The following is a 22324-nucleotide window of genomic DNA, read 5'->3' as shown; positions in this document are numbered from 1 at the left end:
TCATTCGCATTTCATCGCATTAACTGAGAAATTAATCAATTGTCTCATATTCGCATTTCAGTTGTTTGAGAAACCCAGATACGAAGCCAAATGCGAAACCCACTAATTTCAAATGCGAACCAACCAAAAATCATCAACCACGTACTTGTGTCACCAAATGCGAACTGAATATCACCATTAAATTCTCCTCGCATTCTATAGATGCGAACACAATCCAGATCTCCGACTCCAAGCTTGCGAAATCAAAATCAATTAACCTCAAACAAATCGTGAACTTCTTATGCGAACTGTTTTGACCCACAAAACCAAATGCGAACTCAATTGATGTCATATGCGAACTGATTTCATAGATGCGAATCCACATCCATCGATATGAAACCAATACCAGTTACAAGCAATTAGTAGCAACCATCGATCCTCTAATGAGGAAACAGTTTCCTATTCGATTGTGCTTTGCAATGACAATCAATAAAGCTCAGGGACAAACAATTCCATATGTAGGTATCTATCTTCCAGAACCAGTATTCTCGCATGGACAACTTTATGTTGCATTGTCCAGAGGGGTTTCACGTTGCAATACAAAAGTATTAGTAAAGCCTAACGAAAATTCAAAAGGTGATGGGGTTTATACAGCAAATGTGGTGTATAAAGAAGTATTGCACGATTAATATTTTGTGTCGTCTTGACTGGTTGCTTTTTATTGGTTATTTGATGCATGATGTAACAAATAACACCATAGTTTGATTATATTGTCTTCAACATGTACTTTTTTTTAACATAACAATTTTGTAATGGAAACATATCACCGAAAGAACTCACGTGCCCCGCCGCTTTGCGCGGGTAGACGGCTAGTATATATATATATATATATATATATATATATATATATATATATATATATATATATATATATATATATATATATATATATATATATAGACACACACTTTATAAAACATTTATAGCCAAACACTAAATTTTAAGTCATACACACCTTATTGCAATATGTACAATTGGTTTATAGATTGTAGAAAATATAAATCTTATTCGGTCCAGAAAAAACTAAATCGTATTCGGTCAATTAAAAATGGTGGGCCTTTGATTTAGTATTCCTCACTTTGATTTAGCATTCCTCACTTTCAGTCATTTGAATTGGCCAAATCGTCTCGAAGCCTATATCCATGCAAAAAATCTTTTAATTCTTGCATGTTTTTCCTTATATCAAGCGTTGTTCTTATCCTTCGTTGAAATCATTTACAGTTTCCTTCCTATCTCGGTGAAAAACCTTAAGACTACTCCCCACCACCATTTACCCCTACTCTCTCTGAAGAACCTTGATCCAAAAACCATGTCGTTGTCACTGAAATTTCTCAGGTTACAGGCTTACCTCTCATGATCAGTTTTGCTGCTTTTTCTCAAATGGTTGCTTTTTTCATCCTAATTTTCAGGTTATTACTGGATCACAACCAGCCTTGACCATCCACGACCACCCCTACTACCATCTCTGCTCGAAAAAGGTAATACACAAGTACTACTTTGCATGTCTGTATTTTTTTCTAATTCTTTATCGTATCAATGAACGAGTACTTGGCTGTGCTAAATCTTCCCTTTGACATGGTTTTGTTTGAACTTTGGTTGTTTTTTTTTTTTCATTTGGTTGTGAACAATTGAAATCAGATGTGATAGGCAAGACTGTAAGCGTAGAAGTTGTAGAAGTTGGATGTCAAGATGATAAGCTTACGTCAGATGATCATATTGACTTATTTGAATGTATATGCATACGAGACTCCTCGATCTTCGGATGTATATTTTTGTTGAAATTAATGATAAATGTAAAGCTATAAGAAGCATAATCAGGTAATTTTATGTTATAGTTTTCATGTTTCATGAATTCTATGAAATTTCAGGATGGTTTATCATGCTTATTTACTTGAACGTTTTGGTTTGCTGCCAGTTTATGTAGATGGGAGCATGTGGTTGATCAACCTTTGAAATCAATGGAGGTAAATATATAATAGTGCTAATGATACATAGTTTCATTTACTGTTTTTATGTTGCTAATGATACATGTATTTGGTTACTTTAATTAAGCTATTTTTTAGTTTTATCACTAATAGACTCTATACCAGCCCTCTTATGTGTAATATTTATGTTAACTCTTACCTTTATTAGTTATGGCGCTAAGCTGCTGATTCGTTATCTTGTATGTTTCTAAATATGCTGGCTTCACTACAAAAAAATATCATGAATAGCTATGGAAAAATGCTATAGAATCAAATTTTGTAGCTATTTTGCTATGGAATATGTTACGAAATAACCTTCTCTAGATTTTTTGTTACAAAATTTTCTACGAAATAAAATTCCATAGCAAACTTATAACGAATTACGGAAATTTGTTACGGAATCGTAATTTGTAGTTTGTGTGCTACTAAATTTGCTACGGAATTAAAATACATAACTATTTTGCTACGGAAATTACTATAAATCTAAATTTCGTAACAATTTTGCTACAAAATGATATTCCGTAGCTATTTTGCTACTGAATTTAGTTACGGAAATGAATTTTGTAGTTATTTTGCTATGAAATGAAATTTCATAGCTATTTTGCTACGGAATTTAGTTACGGAAAAGAATTTCGTAGTTATTTTGCTATAAAATGAAATTCCATAGCTATTATGCTATGAAATTTTACTACAAAACTGGTTTACATAGCTTTTTTGCTGCGGTGGAAAAATCCATAGCTCTTTCATTACAGAAACTTTTATGGAACTAAGTTATGTAGCTACTTTGCTGTGGAATTTATTTTACCCTTAAAGTTTTTCTGAATTTATTTAATTCTTTTTTTTTAATTTTAATAAATAATATATAAGGTAGGATAAAATATAACTTAGGGTGCAATAAACAATAACAGGTGACAGATCATCTATTTGTGCATCGAATTATATATCTCAATAATCAATAATAATATACTAATTCTTTGTAAATTTTGAGTAGTGGGTAACTAGTTCTTGATTTTCGAGAAGTTTTTATGATGCTAGTAATAGAAAAAATTGAAAGTATTTGCTATTGTTGAGAAGAGAATAATAATCAGGTGAATTTACAGATTTGTCCTTATGTTATTTAAACCTTTTGGAGGGTATTAGGTTACTTAAATGACCACTTCTTTCTTTTAAGGGCTTTTTGGATGTGACAAAAAACTATAGTTACACAGAAAGACTAGTAATTGCTAAATAGGAGTTTCATGCCATTTTTCTATTCTTTTTTTCTCACTTTATTTAGTTTACAAATTGTATCCATTTAGCCTATCTATTTACTCTTCTTTCACTTAGGAAGAAGAGTTAAAAGGTGTTTTGGCTTTCATATCTTCTAACTCAACCTTTTTGAATTTTGTCCTGCTGTAATGTAATGTAATGTAATGTAATGTAATGTTATATTATATTATGTAAAGTTTCCCACATGAGGAAGAGTTAAAAGGTGTTATATTATGTAATATTCTGATGCTTCTTCTCTTGCAAATAAAAATACCAAGACTTATCCTATAAACAAAAGTCAAAGTCAGTTTGACTTTTATTATGATGTGAAATTAAAATTGTTTAAAGCTATGATGTGAAATTAAAAGCTTTTAAAGCTTGTACACACTGAATTTACTAAAAAAATGTTTTTCTCTATAACATGAGGTCCAGATCTTTTTTTAGTTGTAAATTTTGTTTTCGATAAGTTTTATCCATCTAAACATTCTTATGTCTCAAAAACATAATTAATAACTAATTTTGTATTTTATCGTGGAGAATTGGAGATTGTGAACCACTAAACCCTATAATCCTAATACTTCACCAAAAACATACCTTCCTCGTTCCTCAGTTTTCCCCCAATCTTCACTTACGTCATTATTGTTCGGACTTCGCTCTACGTGCTCCGTCCCCAAATGATCGCCATGAACTATATAAATTTGATGGAGCTCCTCTCACAACTCTTGTTTGATATGTCGTTCGTGGCCTTCTCTGTCAATCGGTAGGTTGTAGGAGCATAAAGAACGAGTGATTCCTGGTGAAGATCGATCAAAGACGAACGACTCAGCTACTATCTTCATCTCTCTACGACTGCGAAGATCATTAATTGATCATTTGATTCCTGGTGAAGAGCGACTAAAGGAAAATGAAAAATGCTCTTTTCACTCTCTACGACTACACAAAGATAACCGACTATCTCGATCTCTATGCAAACTTATAGCTTATAGGTATGCGCTTCCATTATTTGTGTGTAACTTGTAACTGTGCCCTAACATTTACTCGTAACGTCATTGCAAACATCAACACCACAACTGATGGAAAGGTTAACTTAGATTTGTTGGTTATTGTGTGCTTGGATGGTTAAACTTGAATTGATAGTGATATTTACAAATTCATGAACCTTAATTTGAAGATTTGAAATGATTCAGTGAACGAGGGAATGACGTTTGATGGATAATCATGAGTTTAATTATAACCTTCGGGGCATTGGACAATAGTATTGACCAAATCTTCTTCATCTCTGTTGATACTAAATTTTTCTAATTGAAGTTGGCATTTCATGCTCGTTTTTGCAGGTCACTCATATCCTACGAGTTAGAATTAAAATCTCATGATGTTCAATAGTTATCTACAGATAGCTACAAAATCATCATATGAAAATCAAGGTGAGAAACTAAGCCATATACGATGTGGTAACTTACAAATGAGTTATGTTGGGCTCTTGAGCACCTATGCTTCTTTGAGCACAAAACTAAGGATATTCTAGGTTATGTTATACTCAAACCTTTTTTTTCTTCAAAATACAGACAATGTGCAAAAACAACATGTTATCGAGAGGCCACAATCTTTCCAAAATACCTACTTGCAAGTACTAGGTTCTCTACAATGATGCATAACCTAATCCTAGATCATTAATAAAATAAAAAATATCATATATTCTATGCTAATCTCATATAGAGGTAACAAATGATGGTAATAATATAGTTTTTGTGTTCTACTAATATGATTACCATATTCATAATATGGTAATAACATGTATCTGTTGAATACGTCTTGCAATAGAGCATATTAGTTATTGAAATACTGAACTCATATAGCCATATGTCAATTATTAACCTTAATTTGTGAGTCTCACATGTTCTTAGGATATGTAAGTGTAACGTTATCTATTTGTCTCCATACTTATTATTTTCTTTGTGTTTCAATTTTCAAACATAATTGCTAGTCATATGTCAAAATTTTAATCAATGACTTAGTTTGTTCTTTATGATATGCTTATAAAATTTTCATGGTGACTTGTTTTATTCTGTCTATTATATGTTTTTTACATTTAGGAACCGGTGGAAAATTAGAAATGAAATCGTATGTTAATCTAATGTGAATTGCTATTGATGACTTAAATAATTGCATCATGACTTGTAAAAAATTTGGTTTGTTTTTCTTTATTCCAGGTTCTGCTCTACTCCTATTCACCCTGCTAGAGATACATTTTTTAGCTTAGGCTCAATTCCACTCCACTCAAGGTAATAACAAAACCATCATGTTTAAGCTTTGGTTCGCAAAATGTGATTCATTTTGTTTTGTGTTCATTTTCATATTTTATATTTCTAGTTGGTCAAAAACTAGGAAAACCCTCAAAGCAAAGCAAAATGGGATTTCATACAACAAATTGAACTTTTATCAAGTTAATTATAAATTTGATTTTGCAGGTTTTGCCATTTTGGTTGAGTATATGTGGTTGTGTGTGTACCTAGCGGTTCAAATCCAAACTGCATGACTGTATTTATAATTAATATCCAGTTTTGATGATTAGGCAGCATTGTAGAAGAATTTTAGATGATACCATGTATCCATAAAATTGATGTAACTATTAAATTTATATTTACTATGTTTTTATATGTTTTTATGAATATTATAATTGGAAAACTGGAATTTGTTGAATATTTTTATCATACCGAATTTGCTTTGAAACCTATTAATATGGGACAAATTGTTGTTGAACAAATAACTATGTAATTCGCTATGGAACAAACATCTACGAAATTTGCTACATAATAGATGGCTACAGAATTCGTTACGGAACAAATGACTATGAAATTTGCTACGGAATAGATGGCTACAGAATTCGCTATGGAACACACGGCTACGAAATTTACTATGGAACACACGGCTACAAAATTTGCTACGGAACACATTGCTACGGCACTTGCTACGGAACAAACGGCTACGAAAATTACTACGGAACAAATGGCTACGGAATTTGCTACAAAAAAGTAGTTACGGAATTTGCTATGGGACTCAAATTGCAACGAAATAGATGTCGTAGAAACTGTCATAACAAAATTGCTACGAAAGTATAATTCCGTAGCTAAACATTTTGCTACAAGAAATAAAGTTACGGATAAATTGCGTAACAAATTCCGTAGTTATTCAGCTTTAGCTACGGAATTTTAGATTTTTGCTATGGAATTTTTCCGTAGCTATATTGAAATTTTCTTGTAGTGCTTGGAACTAATGGTATACAGTTTGTAATCCTATATCTTTTGCTCCTTGCAGTTTGTAACATTTGTAGACGTAGGTTTCATTTGGCAGCAACAAAAATCAAACAAAAAGGTAAAATTTGGTACTTTGTTCATATATTAGTTAATATTGCACCAAAGGGAACGAAAAATATGTTTTTTTCTTGCTTTATGACTATTTCTTTCTTTCTTTCTTAACGGGTTAGGTCATCTGCAGTAAAAGAGAAAAGGTTTGTTTGGTCTAAACTTTTTACTTCATCACATTCTCCATATGTACTTGTAGAATATCAAACCATTGGACATGGAGGTAATATGTAATGTTCTTACGGTGGACCGTCTTAGGGCCACATGGCCTCCCCGCTTTTAGGTGTTCTAATATATGTCCATCTGATATTCAAGTTAAAAAAAAATAGTAGAATGCCATCTTTGCCCCCCCCCCCCCCCCCCCCCCCCCCCCCCGATTTCCAAATCATGTGAATATATATAATATAGATAGCAATGCCCGGTAACAAAATTTTCGGAAGATCACAAAGGAAATCAAAACCAACTTTGTTTATTTAGTATTCTATAAAATAAGGAAACTTAATATGTATTAAGATCTATAAAAACCCATGATCTAATCAAGATTACAACAATTTAACCTAAGTTTGAGTTAAGAAAACTGAAAAGTTTAAACCAAAATCAAAAGTTTATTCCGCCCGCCAGAATACTTTTTCTCACAACTCACTGGAAGAACATCGTTGCCCACTAAGACCATTGTTGTTTTGTACTCTTTTCCGGTCGCCAGATTGTTCAATCTGTTGGTATCGTACTCCCTTTCTCCTCTTCGCTTATCGCCGAAGCCTGTTGAAACTTGGCATCTACCGTCTGCCGACAGTTGTGCGTTTGGGTGCTCTCAGCTACTCCGCTGGTGGTCTTCATTCTCGTTTCTCATTATAAGGTACATAGCTCTCTGTATTTGTTTGTCTTTATATATCTATTAATTGATTTTCTCTCACTAGTGCAGTAAGTTTATAGGCAACAGTAAAGTAAAAATTGTAAGTTGTAATTTTGCAGAGCTTTTATAATGAGTTATAACTACTCACCTTTATGACATGGTATATATTAAAATAATATATGTAAAAGTATTAATATACATTACTTTATATTTATTAGTTTATTATTAATTCTAAGGTAACTATTGACTTGTTTGCATAGATTCGTACATAATTTATGAATTAGGATATATATATATATATATATATATATATATATATATATATATATTACTTTATATTTATTATACTTATTAGTTGAATTTGCATATAATTTTGATGAACTGTGGTATATATATATATATATATATATATATATATATATATATATATATATATATATTGTTATGATATGAAACTAAATCATCGATTCAATGATAGCTCAACTCCTTGATGAGCTTTTTCGATGTGGTGATATAATTAAGTTAGTAGATAAGTTTTATCCTGAAGCTTTCAATGAATAAGAGAAAACAGTTTTGAAGATACATTTTCAACATTATGAGATTGATGTTGTTCAACATGCAGATTATAAAATATTGACTTCTATGTCCAAATTGTGTCAATGGTTGATAAAAGACTAGAAGAGTAGCGAACTTTCATCTTATTTATCGAGTAGTTAGTCTCATACTTACTCTTCCAGTTTCTACTGCTACAACAAAGAGATCATTTTCAGCAGTGAACCTCATTAAAAAAGGTTACAAAATAAAATGGAAGACAAGTTTCCGAATGACTCATTGGTTTTGCACTTCGAAAGAGAACTTGCTGAAAAGATTAGTTTAGAGATAATTGTAGAAGATTTTAAAAAAGCAAAAGATCGTCGTGTTCCACTTTGATAAAGGATTTAACAATCTTTATATTAGTTTTCTTGTTTAAACTTTTGATATGTCATAATTTTGAACTAAATAAAACTTGTTTATATAGTTTAATTATGAAGTCTTAATCCCGACCCCCCTAGCTGTAGTGCTTGTGTTCCGCCCCTGTTCTTACCCATCATGTATTTTAATACATTTCTTCAAGTTCTTCTTAGTTTATCTCAATCATTTAAGTTCTCTTTGTCATGCTTGTGGGTTCCCACCTAAAGAGAACTTAGGATCATATTAACTGGAAATTGTCCGTTTCAGCAAAGACAACATAATTTTTTTCTGCAATTAATCTCTTTTAACTTGCTTTTAATTATAGGCTGTTGATTTAAAGAGTTTGGAGGTATTTCTTCATAAAATAGTAAAAGGTACAAGCCTAATCTTGACTTCCATCTTTTGTATTCAACTATGTATTACATTTAAATAGGTTGATATTTTGAGGTAAAAAATGTATCAGGAAGAAATGAAAAGAGGGGTACTAGTGCTTTACGACATAATGGATGCCTTAGTTAGCTAAAAAATGGAGAATAAATCTTATTTATTTTCCATGGATTTATGTTTTGTCTTGTATTGGTCTTAATTGTGTGGGTGGTTGTTGTTCTTACTCACATGAACATGTTTGACCCTACTTTAGCAGTTATCCATCAGAAACCCAACAAGTTGTAGAAACATGATTTCATATTATGGAGATTATGAAGACAATAAATCCATAGGGAAGAAACCAATGCCCTATGTTAATGTCCATGTTCATGTTGTTCATCATGATCTGGCTTTCACTTTTCTGTACCATATATCCATCAACATTAGATATAAATTTGTAGTTTTTTTTTATATGAATATTACTGTTATTTTTTCCATATTTGGTGGCCTCATAAAAAACTAATAATGAAATGTTTGGCATTTTTTAAATTTTGGGATATTTTTTTTGTAAAAAATATAAGCTATTATGGTCAAGCAACTTTTATAATTAACCAAAAATAGCTACATTGCTCGTCGAAATACATTGTATCTTATTTTTAATATGACATGTTTCCTAAAACAAACTAATTGCTTAATTTAAACTAATCCTTGCTCGTCGAACAAATCGCCTCTATAAACTAATTTTAGAAAAAAATATTAACACCCGTTGCTAGGCACGGGTAATCGGCTACTGGGTGGGGGGTGTGTGTGTGTGTGTGTATATATATATATATATATATATATATATATATATATATATATACACAAAAGATCAAATGAGAACCAATAAAAGTTACGAACCGTAAGAACCCCATTTTATAATTAGATCTACACACACTACATACACTCTCACATGGTTATTTTCTCTCTCATCTCAAACTTGAAGAACACACAAACTTTACAACCAGTTAGCTACCACCCTTGATTGCCACCGCCTCCTACCGTCGGCGAACCGCTACCGCCTTCTACCGCCGACGAACCACCGCCATCAGATCCACAAGTTCCGGTTGGCTCCAGATCTACAATTTCAGCGTCATATTTACAATTTTCATCTTCAGATCTACAATTTCAGCTTCAGATCTATCATTTCTCTATTCAGATCTACAATTTTCGTATTTAAATCTATTATTTTCGACTTCATATCTTCAATTTTCTCCTCCAGATTATGAGCTTCGGCGAGCGGTGATAACCATCACTATCGATCACCACTTGGTCTCAAGTCTGGAATAAAGAAGTTGTTTCAGCTTTACTTTCCCTCTCTAAAACACAAAACATATCAGATCTGATAGTCGACCTTATCACTACCGACCACCGCCTAACATCAACTATTATGCTTTGTCGGAACACCAAAAAACATCACACTCTGCTCCGAAGTCCATATCTAGTTCGTCTCCAAATCTTTGACATCTAGATCTGACGGAATACAAGAAAACTTCTCCGATTTGGTTCGCCGGAACAATAGATCTGATGGAAATCACCGCCAACAGATCTGACATCCAGATCTGATGCTACCATAGTCGATGTGACTCCACCTCCACCACAACCGACGTCGTACCATCGTTTTTGCTGCCTATCATCGGTGCTCATGGATCTGAAGCAAGGGAACTATCTCAGATCTAGACATAAGATGTATTGAAGGTGTTTGATGAAATGCTTCACTAAAAACAAGCTATGGTTTTAAACATTGAATAATATGAATAAGTTTCTAAACTAGTTTCTTAAACTGTGAATAAGCATTTTTTTCATTATTAAGTTGTTAATGCATGGATTTTATACATATCTGATTGTTTCAATTAGAAAAAATTTTAAGCTATGAATGCATAATTTTTTATAAGTATTAAGTTGTGAATGTATAATTTTTTGTAAGTATTAATTTGTGAATGCTTGATTTTTTTTTTTCATAAGTTTTAGTTGTGATTAATTGAATGTTTTATAAGTTTTAAGCAGTATATGTATGAATTTTTATAAGTTTTAATGTGAAATTAAACATGTATATATATTATATTAGTGTTTTCTCAAATAATTTGAATATAGGTTTCTTTATGTTGTGAATTGTGATAAGTGTGTGAACTGCTATCTAATACAACCTCCAAGCTCCAAAAATCATCAGATGTAATTTTTAACCTATAAATATATATTATTAAACTGTGAATTTGTGTATTAAATTGTTAATTAAATGTATTAAGTTGTGAATTGAGTATATTAAGTTGTTAATTTTTTTACGAATTTTATTTTTGCTTCTAAAATATAAAATGAAAGAAGCATTATATATAGATTTTATTTTCTCTAATTTTGAATAACATGTAAACTTTAAATTGTGAATATTATATAAATTAAAATTTGAAAGAAAAACTAGCCCACGTATATGAATGTATAAATATAAGTACTAAGTGCAGAATATGGATTTGAATGTATAGTTTTTGTGTATTAAACTGTGAATTTAATATATTAAGCTGTTAGTTTTGTGTATTGATTGTATTAAACTGTGAATTGATTGTATTAAATTGAGATTTTCTTTATGAATTTTATGTTAAAATATGAATGTTTGTATTAATTTTCTTATGAGTATTTTTTTGTGAAGTAATATGTAAGAATGTATTAGTTTTGTAATTGTTGCATTAAACTCTAAATTAGTGAATTAATATGTTTATTAAACTGTGAATATCATATTTAAGCTAACAATGTCTGACTTTATATACAGATTTGGTTTGACAGGAATGATGGTTACGATGTTGACATAGATGGTTGATGCTGACATGTGGTAGTTGGTGGTGGTGGTAGAGTTTGGTTTGACTCTCCTAAATTAGTGAATTGGTGATATTATGATTGTATTTAAATTATGAATTTTATATACTAAACTATTAATGGACTGTATTAAATTTTGTATTTTGTATAATTTTGTGTTAAAATAGGAATCGATGTATGAATGAAAATTTTAGAATTCAAGAATTACAATTTTGCCCTTTTCGTACCAAAAGTACAAAAAAAAAATCTGGATTTTAACATGTTTAATAAGTATTGTGTACATATTTATTTATAAAATGAAGTTCTTATGAATCTTAATCTTTTGTGGTTCTCATTTGAACCACTCCCTATACACACACATACTAGTCGATTACCGTGCCAAACAACGGATGTTAATAGTTTTTTCTAAAATTAATTTATAGAGGCGATTAATTTGACGAACTAGAAAATCGGAAATTGGAAATTGCTTTCTAACCTTTTAATGTTGTCTATGTTTTGCTATTAATTTTATTGTTATTTTTTATTTTGCATGAGCGAAAATGTCATATTTGTGTGAGGAAACCATGTTTTGTAGGTGTGATACAAACCAAAATGTATAAAAAACGTTGTAGCATATGTATAAAGGACATATTAACGAATAAGAAGGCTATTTTCACATGCAAATCTCAAAATATACCTAAAAGAATTATATTTTGCTAGATCTGAGGTCTATCTGCGAAATCATTATTTCTCGTGTATAATTCAACCAAAAACATTAACAAACCAACATAAAACGTAAAAGAAATGAAAAAACTTTCTCTAGAAGCAGATTGTTGTTGTTTTGTATCATTTTCTCTAGCCATAAGTAGATTTGAAATGAAAATAGGGAATATAACTTATCAAGGTAATTAACTTTTCGTTATATTCACATCTGGGTAATTATCTTTTTTTTGTATATATCTAGGTAACAAACTTTTTGGAAGTGTTCACATATGACCATTATGACCTGCTATAGCAGGTTAAATCCTAGATGTGAACGCTTTCAACAAGTTTGTTACCTACATGTGTACAAAAAAAAAATAGTTACCCAAATATGAACAAAACGAAAATTAAAAATTAAATTACATGAATGGTCCCTGTGGTTTGGGGGACTTTGTGGTTTTCGTCGCTAATTTATATTTTTAACTTAAATGGTCCCTACTGTTTATTTTTGTTGCGCGTTTGGTCCCCGTCTTACCTAAAAATACTATTGTGCCCTTATTAATTTATTTTTTAAATTAATTTTATTATCTATGTATTTATTTTTTACATATTTAAAAAAATTAATAGACCACATATATTTGTATCTCCTCGGATGATCTCTACTGTTTATTTTTAATTAATTTTTTTTAACTCGGATGATCCTTACTGTTATTTTTGTTACGCGTTTGATCTCTGTGTTATCTAAAAATAGTATTTTTCCCTTATTAATTTTTTTAATTAATTTTCTTATTTATGTATTTATTATTTATAAAAAAAATTAATATACCCCACATATATGTATCTCATCACCGTAAACCTGAAACCACATTTGAGAAATTTAATTTGAGTCTTACCATTCACCATCTCATCTCTGATCCTCTCAATCTTCTATTTCTTTTCCATCTTTAGTAACATCGACGTCTGCACCGTCTTTTTTTTTGTACTTCAACTCTGACGAACCAACACCATAACCTATTGTCTCTTCATCTTTAGTGGGTTGTGGTGTTGATTCGACGGAGTTGAAGGACCGAAAAAAGAAGTGATGATGAAGACGTCGATATCACTAAAGATGAAAAATAAATAGAAGTTGAGAATGATGAAAGATGGAATGGTGAGGGGATACAGATATGTGAGGTCTACTAATTTTTCTTAAACATATAAAGCATAAGTACATAAACAAGAAAACTAATTAAAAAAAATAATAAGGGGACAATAGTCTTTTTAGGTAAGACAGAGACCAAGTTCGTAACAAAATTAAATAGTAGGGACCATCCGAGTTAAAAAAAATTAAATTAATTAAAAAATAAATACTAGGGATCATCCGATGAGATACAAATATGTGTGATCTATTAATTTTTATAAATATATAAAAAATAAATACATAGATAAGAAAATTAATTAAAAAAAATAAACTAATAAGGGCACAATAGTATTTTTAGGTAAGACGGGGACCAAACGCGCAACAAAAATAAACAATAGGGACCATTTAAGTTAAAAAAATAAGTTAGCGACCAAAACTACAAATTCCCCCAAACCACAGGGACCATTCATGTAATTTAATTTTTACTTTTCGTTTTGTTCATATTTGGGTAACTATTTTTCTTGTACACATCTAGGTAACAAACTTGTTGAAATCGTTCACATCTAGGATTTAACCTGCTATAGCAGGTCATAATGGTCATATGTGAACACTTCCAAAAAGTTTGTTACCTACATATATACAAAAAAAAAAGATAGTTACCCAGATGTGAACATACCGAAAAGTTAATTACCTTGATAAGTCATCTTCCCATGAAAATATAAAAAATAAGAAAATGGTTTTTTACTTTTATTTTTATTTTTAACTTTAAAGGTAAATTACACTAATGGTCCATGTGGTTTCGGGTGATCTGTGCGGTTGGTCCCCTAACCTTTTTTTAACTAGGATGATCCTTATTGTTTGGTTTTATTGTATCTTTGGTCCTATCACTTTTTAAAAAACGGCTTTGCCATTATTGGGCTATTTTGTATAATTAAACTCATTTTTTAATACTTAATGTGGGACTAGCCCACTTGGTAAAGGTTTTGTCTCTTATATTGCAGGTCTCGAGTTCTAATCTATTGACGATTTTGTAATACTAACTTCTAACCACTAACCCCACCGTTTAAAAAAAAATTAATAATAATTTGTTATTTTATTATTTATAATATTATTATTATTACTAAAAGTTGATAAAAGATATGTGGACTACCTTTTCCTCCAATCAGGCCACCCCTCAACGTTCTACTTTAGGTCCTCCACCACCTAAGCCCCAACAACCCCTCTTTCTTCTTCGGTAAGTTCGTCGACAAACCATCACCAACCCTTTTTTCTGAAGCAAATCACCGGAAAATCAAGGCAATAACCAAGTCTTAAGCAAATTACCATCAAATTTGAATCAAATCGGGAAATTAACCACCACATATGAACCAAACCTTAAGAAAACCAACTAAAACCACATTTGAAGCAAACATCGAAGTAAGTAGGAAAAGAAACCAACAAATCTGAAGCAAATTCGGAAATCAAACCTAAAGGAAATCATCGGAGAAATCAGATTTGGAAAACCTTTACATAAACCCAGGGTCGGTCCAAACGTATATGGGGCCTGGGGCGAAAAGAAAAAAAGGGTCCCTTACAGACAAATATAATGAAGATTAAAAAAAATATCATTTATTCTTCACTATAAACACATTCAATTAGCAATAACAAGCAAATCAAATTGTTTATCTTTTGACCTAGTTTGAGTATGAACCAAATTTAGGCCTTAAAAATCATTTAGGTAATATTTTATATATATATATATATATATATATATATATATATATATATATATATATATACACTACATAGCCAAGGAATTTTGGGCCCCCGAGAGGCGTGGGTCCTGGGCGGTCGCCCGGGTTGCCCACCATCTGGACCGGCCCTGCATAAACCAGATCGTCAGAGATGGTGGAGGAAGTTGGAGAAAGCAGGGAGTTCGGCGGGGTGTATTGTACTTCAACTTCACCGGAAAAGGCCAGTTCCATTAGAGGGACGTCTTTCAAGGCGATGGTGCAAGTGGTTCATGACAACTTAGATAGGCGAGGGAGAAAAACGTTGATGGCACCTGCCAGCGAGATCGACAACTCTGGCGAAAGCTTTGACGACGAGAGGGTGAAGGAAGGTGGAAGATTTCCAGTTTCAATGGGAAAAAGAAAAGGCATTATGGTTGAATGTGTTTGAATTAAGAGATAAAGAACTTGATACATTTTTTATTATAATAGAGAAATAATTATTAAAAACAATTTAAAATATAAAAAAAAAATTATCAGTAAGGGCAAAACGGTCTTTTTAAAATTGATAGGGACCAAAGACAAAATAAAACCAAACAATAAGGACTACTGAGTTAAAAAAAAAAAAAATAAGGACCAATCATGTAGATTACCCGAAAGCATAGAGACAATTTGTGTAATTTACTCTAACTTTAAATAGAGATTAGAGCCAGGCCCATTTGGGAGCCCACTTTAGTATTTGATGTTTTCGTAGCCGTTAATGACCATTTCTCAGCCGTTAATGACCATTTCTAAGCCATTACAATTTTTGCAGCCCATTTATAGGTGGAATCTACGAAATAAATGGGGCTATTTTAGTGATTAGTCTATTTTTTTCGTTTTTTTTTTCTTTTAAATTCAATCTAATTTTATTTTTATTTTTTGAACAGCCTTCAATCTAATTTATTACCATATCAAAGTTTAGTAAGGGTGTCAATTTATGACACGACACGACAAAAATACACGAAACGAAACGAAATCGGGACGAAATCAAAATTCGAATTCGTGTTCGTGTCGTTTTCGTGTCAAGATTAAAAAACACGATGTCGTGTCGTGTCGTGTTCGTGTTCATAAATCGACACGGAATTGACACGATTAAGCATGTGGTTGTCGTGTTTTTCGTGTTTGTCGTTTTTGTCGTGTTATATATCTATAAGTATGAACGAAATACACTAATAGTTATGCAATATTATCTTTGTCGTGTCGTGTCGTGTTGTTGTGTTTTAATTGGTTCGTTTTCGTGTTAATGAAAAAAAACACGACATCGTGTCGTGTCGTGTTCGTGTTATACAAAACCTTGTCGTGTCGTGTCGTGTCAAACAAAAACACGACACGATTGCCCGATTTGACAGCCCTAAAGTTTAGATACAAATAAAAGGAAGCCCACAATGAAAAAAGTCCATCAGGTTGACTGGAGACGGTGATGGATCATGGAACCAACAAGAGCCAAGGAAAGAGACAAGTGATGCATTCTATAACCACAAATATATACATATACTAGTTTATAACCCGTGAAACCATGACTACAAAATTAATTAAATTTTAATAGTTAGAATACAAAATTACTAATCAATTATAATCGTTAATTTAAATAAATATATGAAATTATATCACCTTATAATTTGTATTAATTTTATTTTAATTTTTATTCCATTGCTATTAGTTTATTACAATTAAAATGAAAATTTTAAAATTTGAAATAGATAATTAATAGGTTGACAAGTGGTATGCATTAATTAAGAATTTTAATAGGGTGACACATGACAAAAAAAGAATAAAATATGTATTAATTAGGAGGCCTAATATGATGACACATGTCAAAAGGAGATTAAAACTATTCTTTTATTAAAATAAGGATTTATTTAAAAGAAATTGAAATAAAAAAAATTTACACAGCATATGCGTACTAACACACATTTGTTGTGAAAGTGTGATGCTTTCAGTTACTTTTTAATAACTTCATAATCGTCATTTTCCTCTATTATTTACATGACTGTATCTTTATCTCCCGAATACTCAGCCTGTCGAAGAAGACAAACTAAACTACTGTAAGATTTTCATCCTTTGAATTTTAACTAATGAAAACGATATTGAAAATTTCGATATGATATGTTTGGTGAAATTAGATTTCTTATGGTTGTAATTAGAAAAAAAACTGCATCCATTAATGTAACAGATGAAACAAATCAGTCCAATCAGCATCTGATGTTCTAAACTACAAAGAAGTAAAGGTTCATTTTTAGGATTACTAGGAGATGATTGTAAATCAAGTCCACTGTTTGTCTGTGGATAGATAATTTCTTTTTAGGGGAAATGGCGTTTTTAATATATGGTGTATTCTTATCTTTTTACAAAGTTTAAACTTTCTCTTTGGTTTCTGTCTGAATTCAGTTCAACTGTAGATATTTACTTGGGGTATTCTGTAAGAAGAATTTGAAGAAACTATGGCTCATGAGCAACAAAGAGCTGCTGTTGGGGACTCAAACGGATGGAATTTAGATGGAATTGCATTTTTGGACAATGAGATGCTCCCTCCATCACTTGTTCGGATTAGGCCTATTCTTTGTGTTGCCAATGAAATTGAGTGGGTCAATCCCAGGGTTGCCTACCTTTGTAAGTCCCCATTCCATATTAGCACAATAAAGGTAAAAGCTTTGAAAATGTTTGATATGAACTATACAACAAGTAAAAGACATAGAACAGCTAGGGTTTCGTATTATTATCAAAATGAGAAGTACAATTACAATGAAAAGGAAAAACATAACTAATTAGGATTTCGTAGCTAATGGGCCAACATAATACCCAATATAAAATAAAACCCAAAATCTTGTTATGCTAATATTTGAGACAAAACACTTGTTATTTGTAACGAGCCTAGAGCCACAACCAAGTCATTTTATTTAATTAAGGCACTACAGCGATTCAAAGAAATATGATTTGGAATGAATTCTTGCAAATGACATGTTTAGTGATAATTATTAAAAATGGTGATCTCATTTGATAAATTGTATGACAACCAATATTAATTAGTTGTATAAATGTTATGGTTGAACTTTGAACTTCCTAGCAAATTTCACCACCACTGATAGCAATGAAGTGTCTACTATATGTGAGTGTTTCTAACAATTAGAGAGAGAATATTATGGTGTAATGTATTGTATTTTATCATTGTTATTAGAAGATTTAACAAACATAGCAGATTCAGGTGGATTTGAAAAATTGATTTGAACTTCTTTATGTTTTTCAACACTTAAGGCCATAGAGTAAGCTTTGTGAATAGAAGGAAGGGGATCAAGTACTAAGATCTGATTTCTGAGACTTTCAAAACTGTCATTCAGTCCCATAAGGAATTGCATCAATCGAGTGGATGAAGTAAAATCAGCCATAGCCTTTGCAGATCCACAATTACACATCGGTAATTGTATAAGACAATTAAGTTGATCCCATAGTTGTTTCAATTTTGTGTAATACTTAGAAACAAAAGAGTCACCTTGATTTATGGATGCAATTTGTCTTTGAAGTTGATAGATGAGTGGACCATTGCTTTCAGAGAAGTGTTCTTCTAATTCATTCCATAATTCTCGAGCAGTAGTAGCGAATATGAAAGCACCTACAATTTCTTTGGAAATTGCATTTAGTAACCATGATCGAACCATGCAGTCATTACTGGTCCAATCATCGAGTTCAGATCCAGGATTATCTGGTTTCTTTGAAGTTCCATCGATGAATCCAACCTTTGTTCTTTGCTCCTAGAGAAAATTAACACTATGATGGAAAATATTGGGAGTATTTTTGCATAAATGGGCTTGGTATATAAACCTTTTGCAAAACTAAGGTCACTTTTTGTGTAGCTCCCTTGTAACAACCGACTTTTTGTATTTGTAATTTTAACCTATAAAATTTACAAGTTTAATCCTCGAATTTGTATCAAAGTTTTTGTTTATATCATTTTATTTATAAACATTTTACTTTTGCACCCTTATCATAAAGGGGTATCAAATTATGACACGACACGACAAAAATACATGAAACGAAACGAAATTGGGACGCAATCAAAATTCGAATTCGTGTTCTTATCAAGATTAAAAAACACGATGTCGTGTCGTGTTCTGTTCGTGTTCATAAATCGACACGAAATTAACATGATTAAGCATGTGGTTGTCGGGTTTTTCGTGTTTGTCGTTTTTATCGTGTTATATATCTTTAAGTATGAATGAAATACACTAATAGTTATGTAATATTATCTTTTTCGTGTCGTGTCGTGTTGTCGTATTTTAATTGGTTCGTTTTTGTGTTAATGAAAAAAACACGACATCGTGTCGTGTCATGTTCGTGTTATACAAAACCTTATCGTGTCGTGTCAGACAAAAACACAACACGACTGCCCGATTTAACAGCCCTATCATATTTACGTAGATTATTTTTTCTATTGAAAATATATTATTGGAATTAATGTCGTTAGGGATAAGAATCCACGTACACAAAACATTCAAACGATTAAAGATGAGAAGAAAATAGGGAAATACAAAATTTTATGTCGTTAGAGATATTAATTTATTAATTGTATTACAGGATCCTATGTTTAGTCTATAACTAGGAGTCTAGGAGGTCAAATTATGTTTAGTCTATAACTAGGAGTCTAGGAGGTCAAATTTTTGTGTGGTTTTAAACAGTGCCACTGCATCCCATATTACATTAATTCTCAAAGATTTACTTTTGAACTCCCTCTTTGTAATCTATTCAGGAAGAAGAAACAACTTTAATTGGAGTACAAAAACGCAGTGATCGTGATGAAATTATGGCCTTTTATCAGTATTATTGTGAAAAGTACATTCAAGGCTTGCAAAATGCTGATAAAACTGATAGGTAAACATCTTCATGGTTGTGTGACTTCTTTTCACTTTGCGCATACTGATTGCAGAAATTTACAGTAATGTATGTACCCGTCTTACAAAAGCTTATGAAAGTGCTGCTGTTCTTTTTGAGGTTTTGGAGACTATGTGCCCTAGGAGTAAGTTGTCCCCTGAGGTATGGGAATTACACGAACTGGTTATTGAATACATTCATTTGACAATTCGTTATATTTGTTGATGCAATCTTGGTGAATTATTACCGTGTACGTGTGCATAGATACGGGAATTACACAAACAGGTTATTGAGAAAGCAGCACTGCATATTCATAATATTCATCCACTTGACACTGAAACTTCAGATCAACAGCTGGTAAGACATCCGGAGGTTTCTTATTTAAATCATGTATATATGTATATTGTTATTAATTACTCTACATCATGTCCCATGTATATGAAACAGCCAAACCACCCCAAAATCCCCTTCCAAGCTATAAAAGATTGTACCCAAGACTTCAAAGAACGAAATTGCATCGGGAAGGGTGGATTCGGAAGGGTCTACAAGGGAATCCTCACCTGGGGGGATTATGTAAACCAGCTAGTTGCTGTAAAACGGCTAGATGTCACCGGGTTTCAAGGTAACAAGGAGTTCCACACTGAGCTCACAATGCTTTCACAGTTTCAGCATGAAAACATTATAACCCTAATAGGGTTTTGTGATGTTAACAAAGAAATGATCCTGGTTTATGAATACGCAAGCCATGGAAGCCTCGACAAGTATTTACATGACCCTACTATGTCATGTGAACTCTCATGGCCACAACTGCTCAAAATATGTGTTGGTGTTGCTTCTGCATTGGACTATCTTCATAATCACGTGGCAGAAAAACATAGAATAATACACCGTGATATAAAAAGCGCAAATATTTTGTTGGATGAGAATTGGAATGCAAAACTTTCGGATTTTGGGTTGGCTAGGATAGGACTAGCAAACCAAAGTAACAGCGTAGTGATCACTAACCTTGCTGGAACGCATGGTTATTGCGACCCACAATACGAAAGAACAGGTCTTTTAACAAAAGAATCGGATGTATATTCCTTCGGTGTGGTTTTGTTTGAAGTTTTGTGTGGAAGGTTGGCGTGTGTCATGAATTACCATGATGAGCGGCGATTCCTCCATCATTTGGCCCGAACTAGCTACATAAATGGAGAACTGGATAAGATTATTGATCATAGAATAAAGAAAGATATTAAACCAAGAGCATTGCACAAGTTTTCAGCTATTGCGTATCAATGCTTGCAAGAAACTTGAGAAGAACGACCTGCGTTTTCTGAGGTTGTATTCCAACTTAAGGAGGCCATGAAAATTCAAGTAAGTTTCACTACCGTTTTTATCAATTCCATCAATATGGACATGTTCTGAGGCGAACATAATATTATCTACATAGAAGTGCATGATTTAGTGATACATCACTTATTTTTATTCATTATTAGTTAGAAGATGAGATCCTCTAAGATGAAGCAACTATTCAGGATGACACGTCCTCCATGACTTGCAAATGTCGTTCTTCAGGGATTTAGACCAGGAACAAGACATTTTACCTCACCTTATGAGATGATCATCTTCTTGATTGATGACTTCTCTCCTTGTTTTTCTTCATTTTGATTCTTTAGTTGTTGCTTAATTATGTTTTCTTTTATTTTCTTCTTGTACAGCTCCTTCGTAAAATTTTCTCATTATCAAACGTGTTTTTATCTAAAATGAAACATTTCACATCACAAGTGTAAACATTCAATAAGAGCATTGGGTTATTTTTTGGTGATTGCATATTTGAACCTCAACTAAATGACTAGAATACTAAATCAAACGCATTATCTGTATAGTGTTTACCCCTTCAACAATGTGGGATATTCATGTGGAAGCTAGCGGTGCTTGAATTTGACATAGTCAATGTCGATATCAAAATTTGCTACAACAGATATGAGATTTCCCTCTTCCTTGGTGTGATGAAGCAATAAACGGTGACCTAGTGAAGAATCAAGCAATTTCTCATCAAATTCTATCTTAAAGTGCAATATATCAACATAAGATGAAAGGGGATGAGGGAATGACGAGATTGAGTTCCACAAGGAAATTCTAGGGTTAGAGTTTGAAGTTCAAGTGAGAGATTGAAGTCATCAGCAAGGATTGAGCGCATTTGAGATATAAATCTCATCTTATAAACTCCATTTTCGAGTTAGGGTTTTCAGTAAAATGTCAAATCCAATTTTAGCATGTTTTGATGCTTAGGGTTTTGT

At 32.0% G+C, this 22324-nt stretch overlaps 2 protein-coding genes and 1 long non-coding RNA gene across 4 annotated transcripts; all 3 read left to right on the top strand.

The window, feature by feature from the left end:
• The first annotated feature begins 3879 nt into the window (after positions 1 to 3879).
• Positions 3880 to 5865, top strand: LOC145000006 (uncharacterized). Its single transcript, XR_013661083.1, has 4 exons — positions 3880 to 4237; positions 4586 to 4675; positions 5462 to 5533; positions 5720 to 5865. It is a non-coding gene; the product is annotated as an uncharacterized LOC145000006 (long non-coding RNA).
• Positions 5866 to 17620: 11755 nt separating this feature from the next.
• On the top strand, positions 17621 to 20046 carry LOC145009448 (callose synthase 2-like). Its single transcript, XM_078968144.1, has 2 exons — positions 17621 to 17821; positions 19921 to 20046. Exons 1-2 carry the CDS (start codon positions 17621 to 17623, stop codon positions 20044 to 20046), a joined length of 327 nt encoding a protein of 108 aa, XP_078824270.1.
• LOC144999992 (putative receptor-like protein kinase At5g39000) lies at positions 19940 to 21805 on the top strand. Of its 2 annotated transcripts, XR_013661078.1 has the most exons (4): positions 19940 to 20204; positions 20307 to 20399; positions 20490 to 21398; positions 21521 to 21805. XR_013661078.1 is itself a non-coding variant. In XM_078959139.1 (3 exons), exons 1-3 carry the CDS (start codon positions 20175 to 20177, stop codon positions 21336 to 21338), a joined length of 972 nt encoding a protein of 323 aa, XP_078815265.1. In that variant the 5' UTR covers positions 19940 to 20174; the 3' UTR covers positions 21339 to 21506. The 2 variants fall into 2 exon arrangements, 1 of the variants encoding a protein (XP_078815265.1); XM_078959139.1 differs by lacking the exon at positions 21521 to 21805 and having other exon boundaries at positions 20490 to 21506.
• Positions 21806 to 22324: the final 519 nt, after the last annotated feature.

The sequence above is a fragment of the Lactuca saligna genome, chromosome 1 (genome assembly GCF_052625555.1).
Source record: "Lactuca saligna cultivar CGN05327 chromosome 1, ASM5262555v1, whole genome shotgun sequence".
NCBI classification, from domain to species: domain Eukaryota; kingdom Viridiplantae; phylum Streptophyta; class Magnoliopsida; order Asterales; family Asteraceae; genus Lactuca; species Lactuca saligna.
Note: the sequence above shows the minus strand (reverse complement) of the source record. Positions and strands in the feature narration are given on the sequence as shown.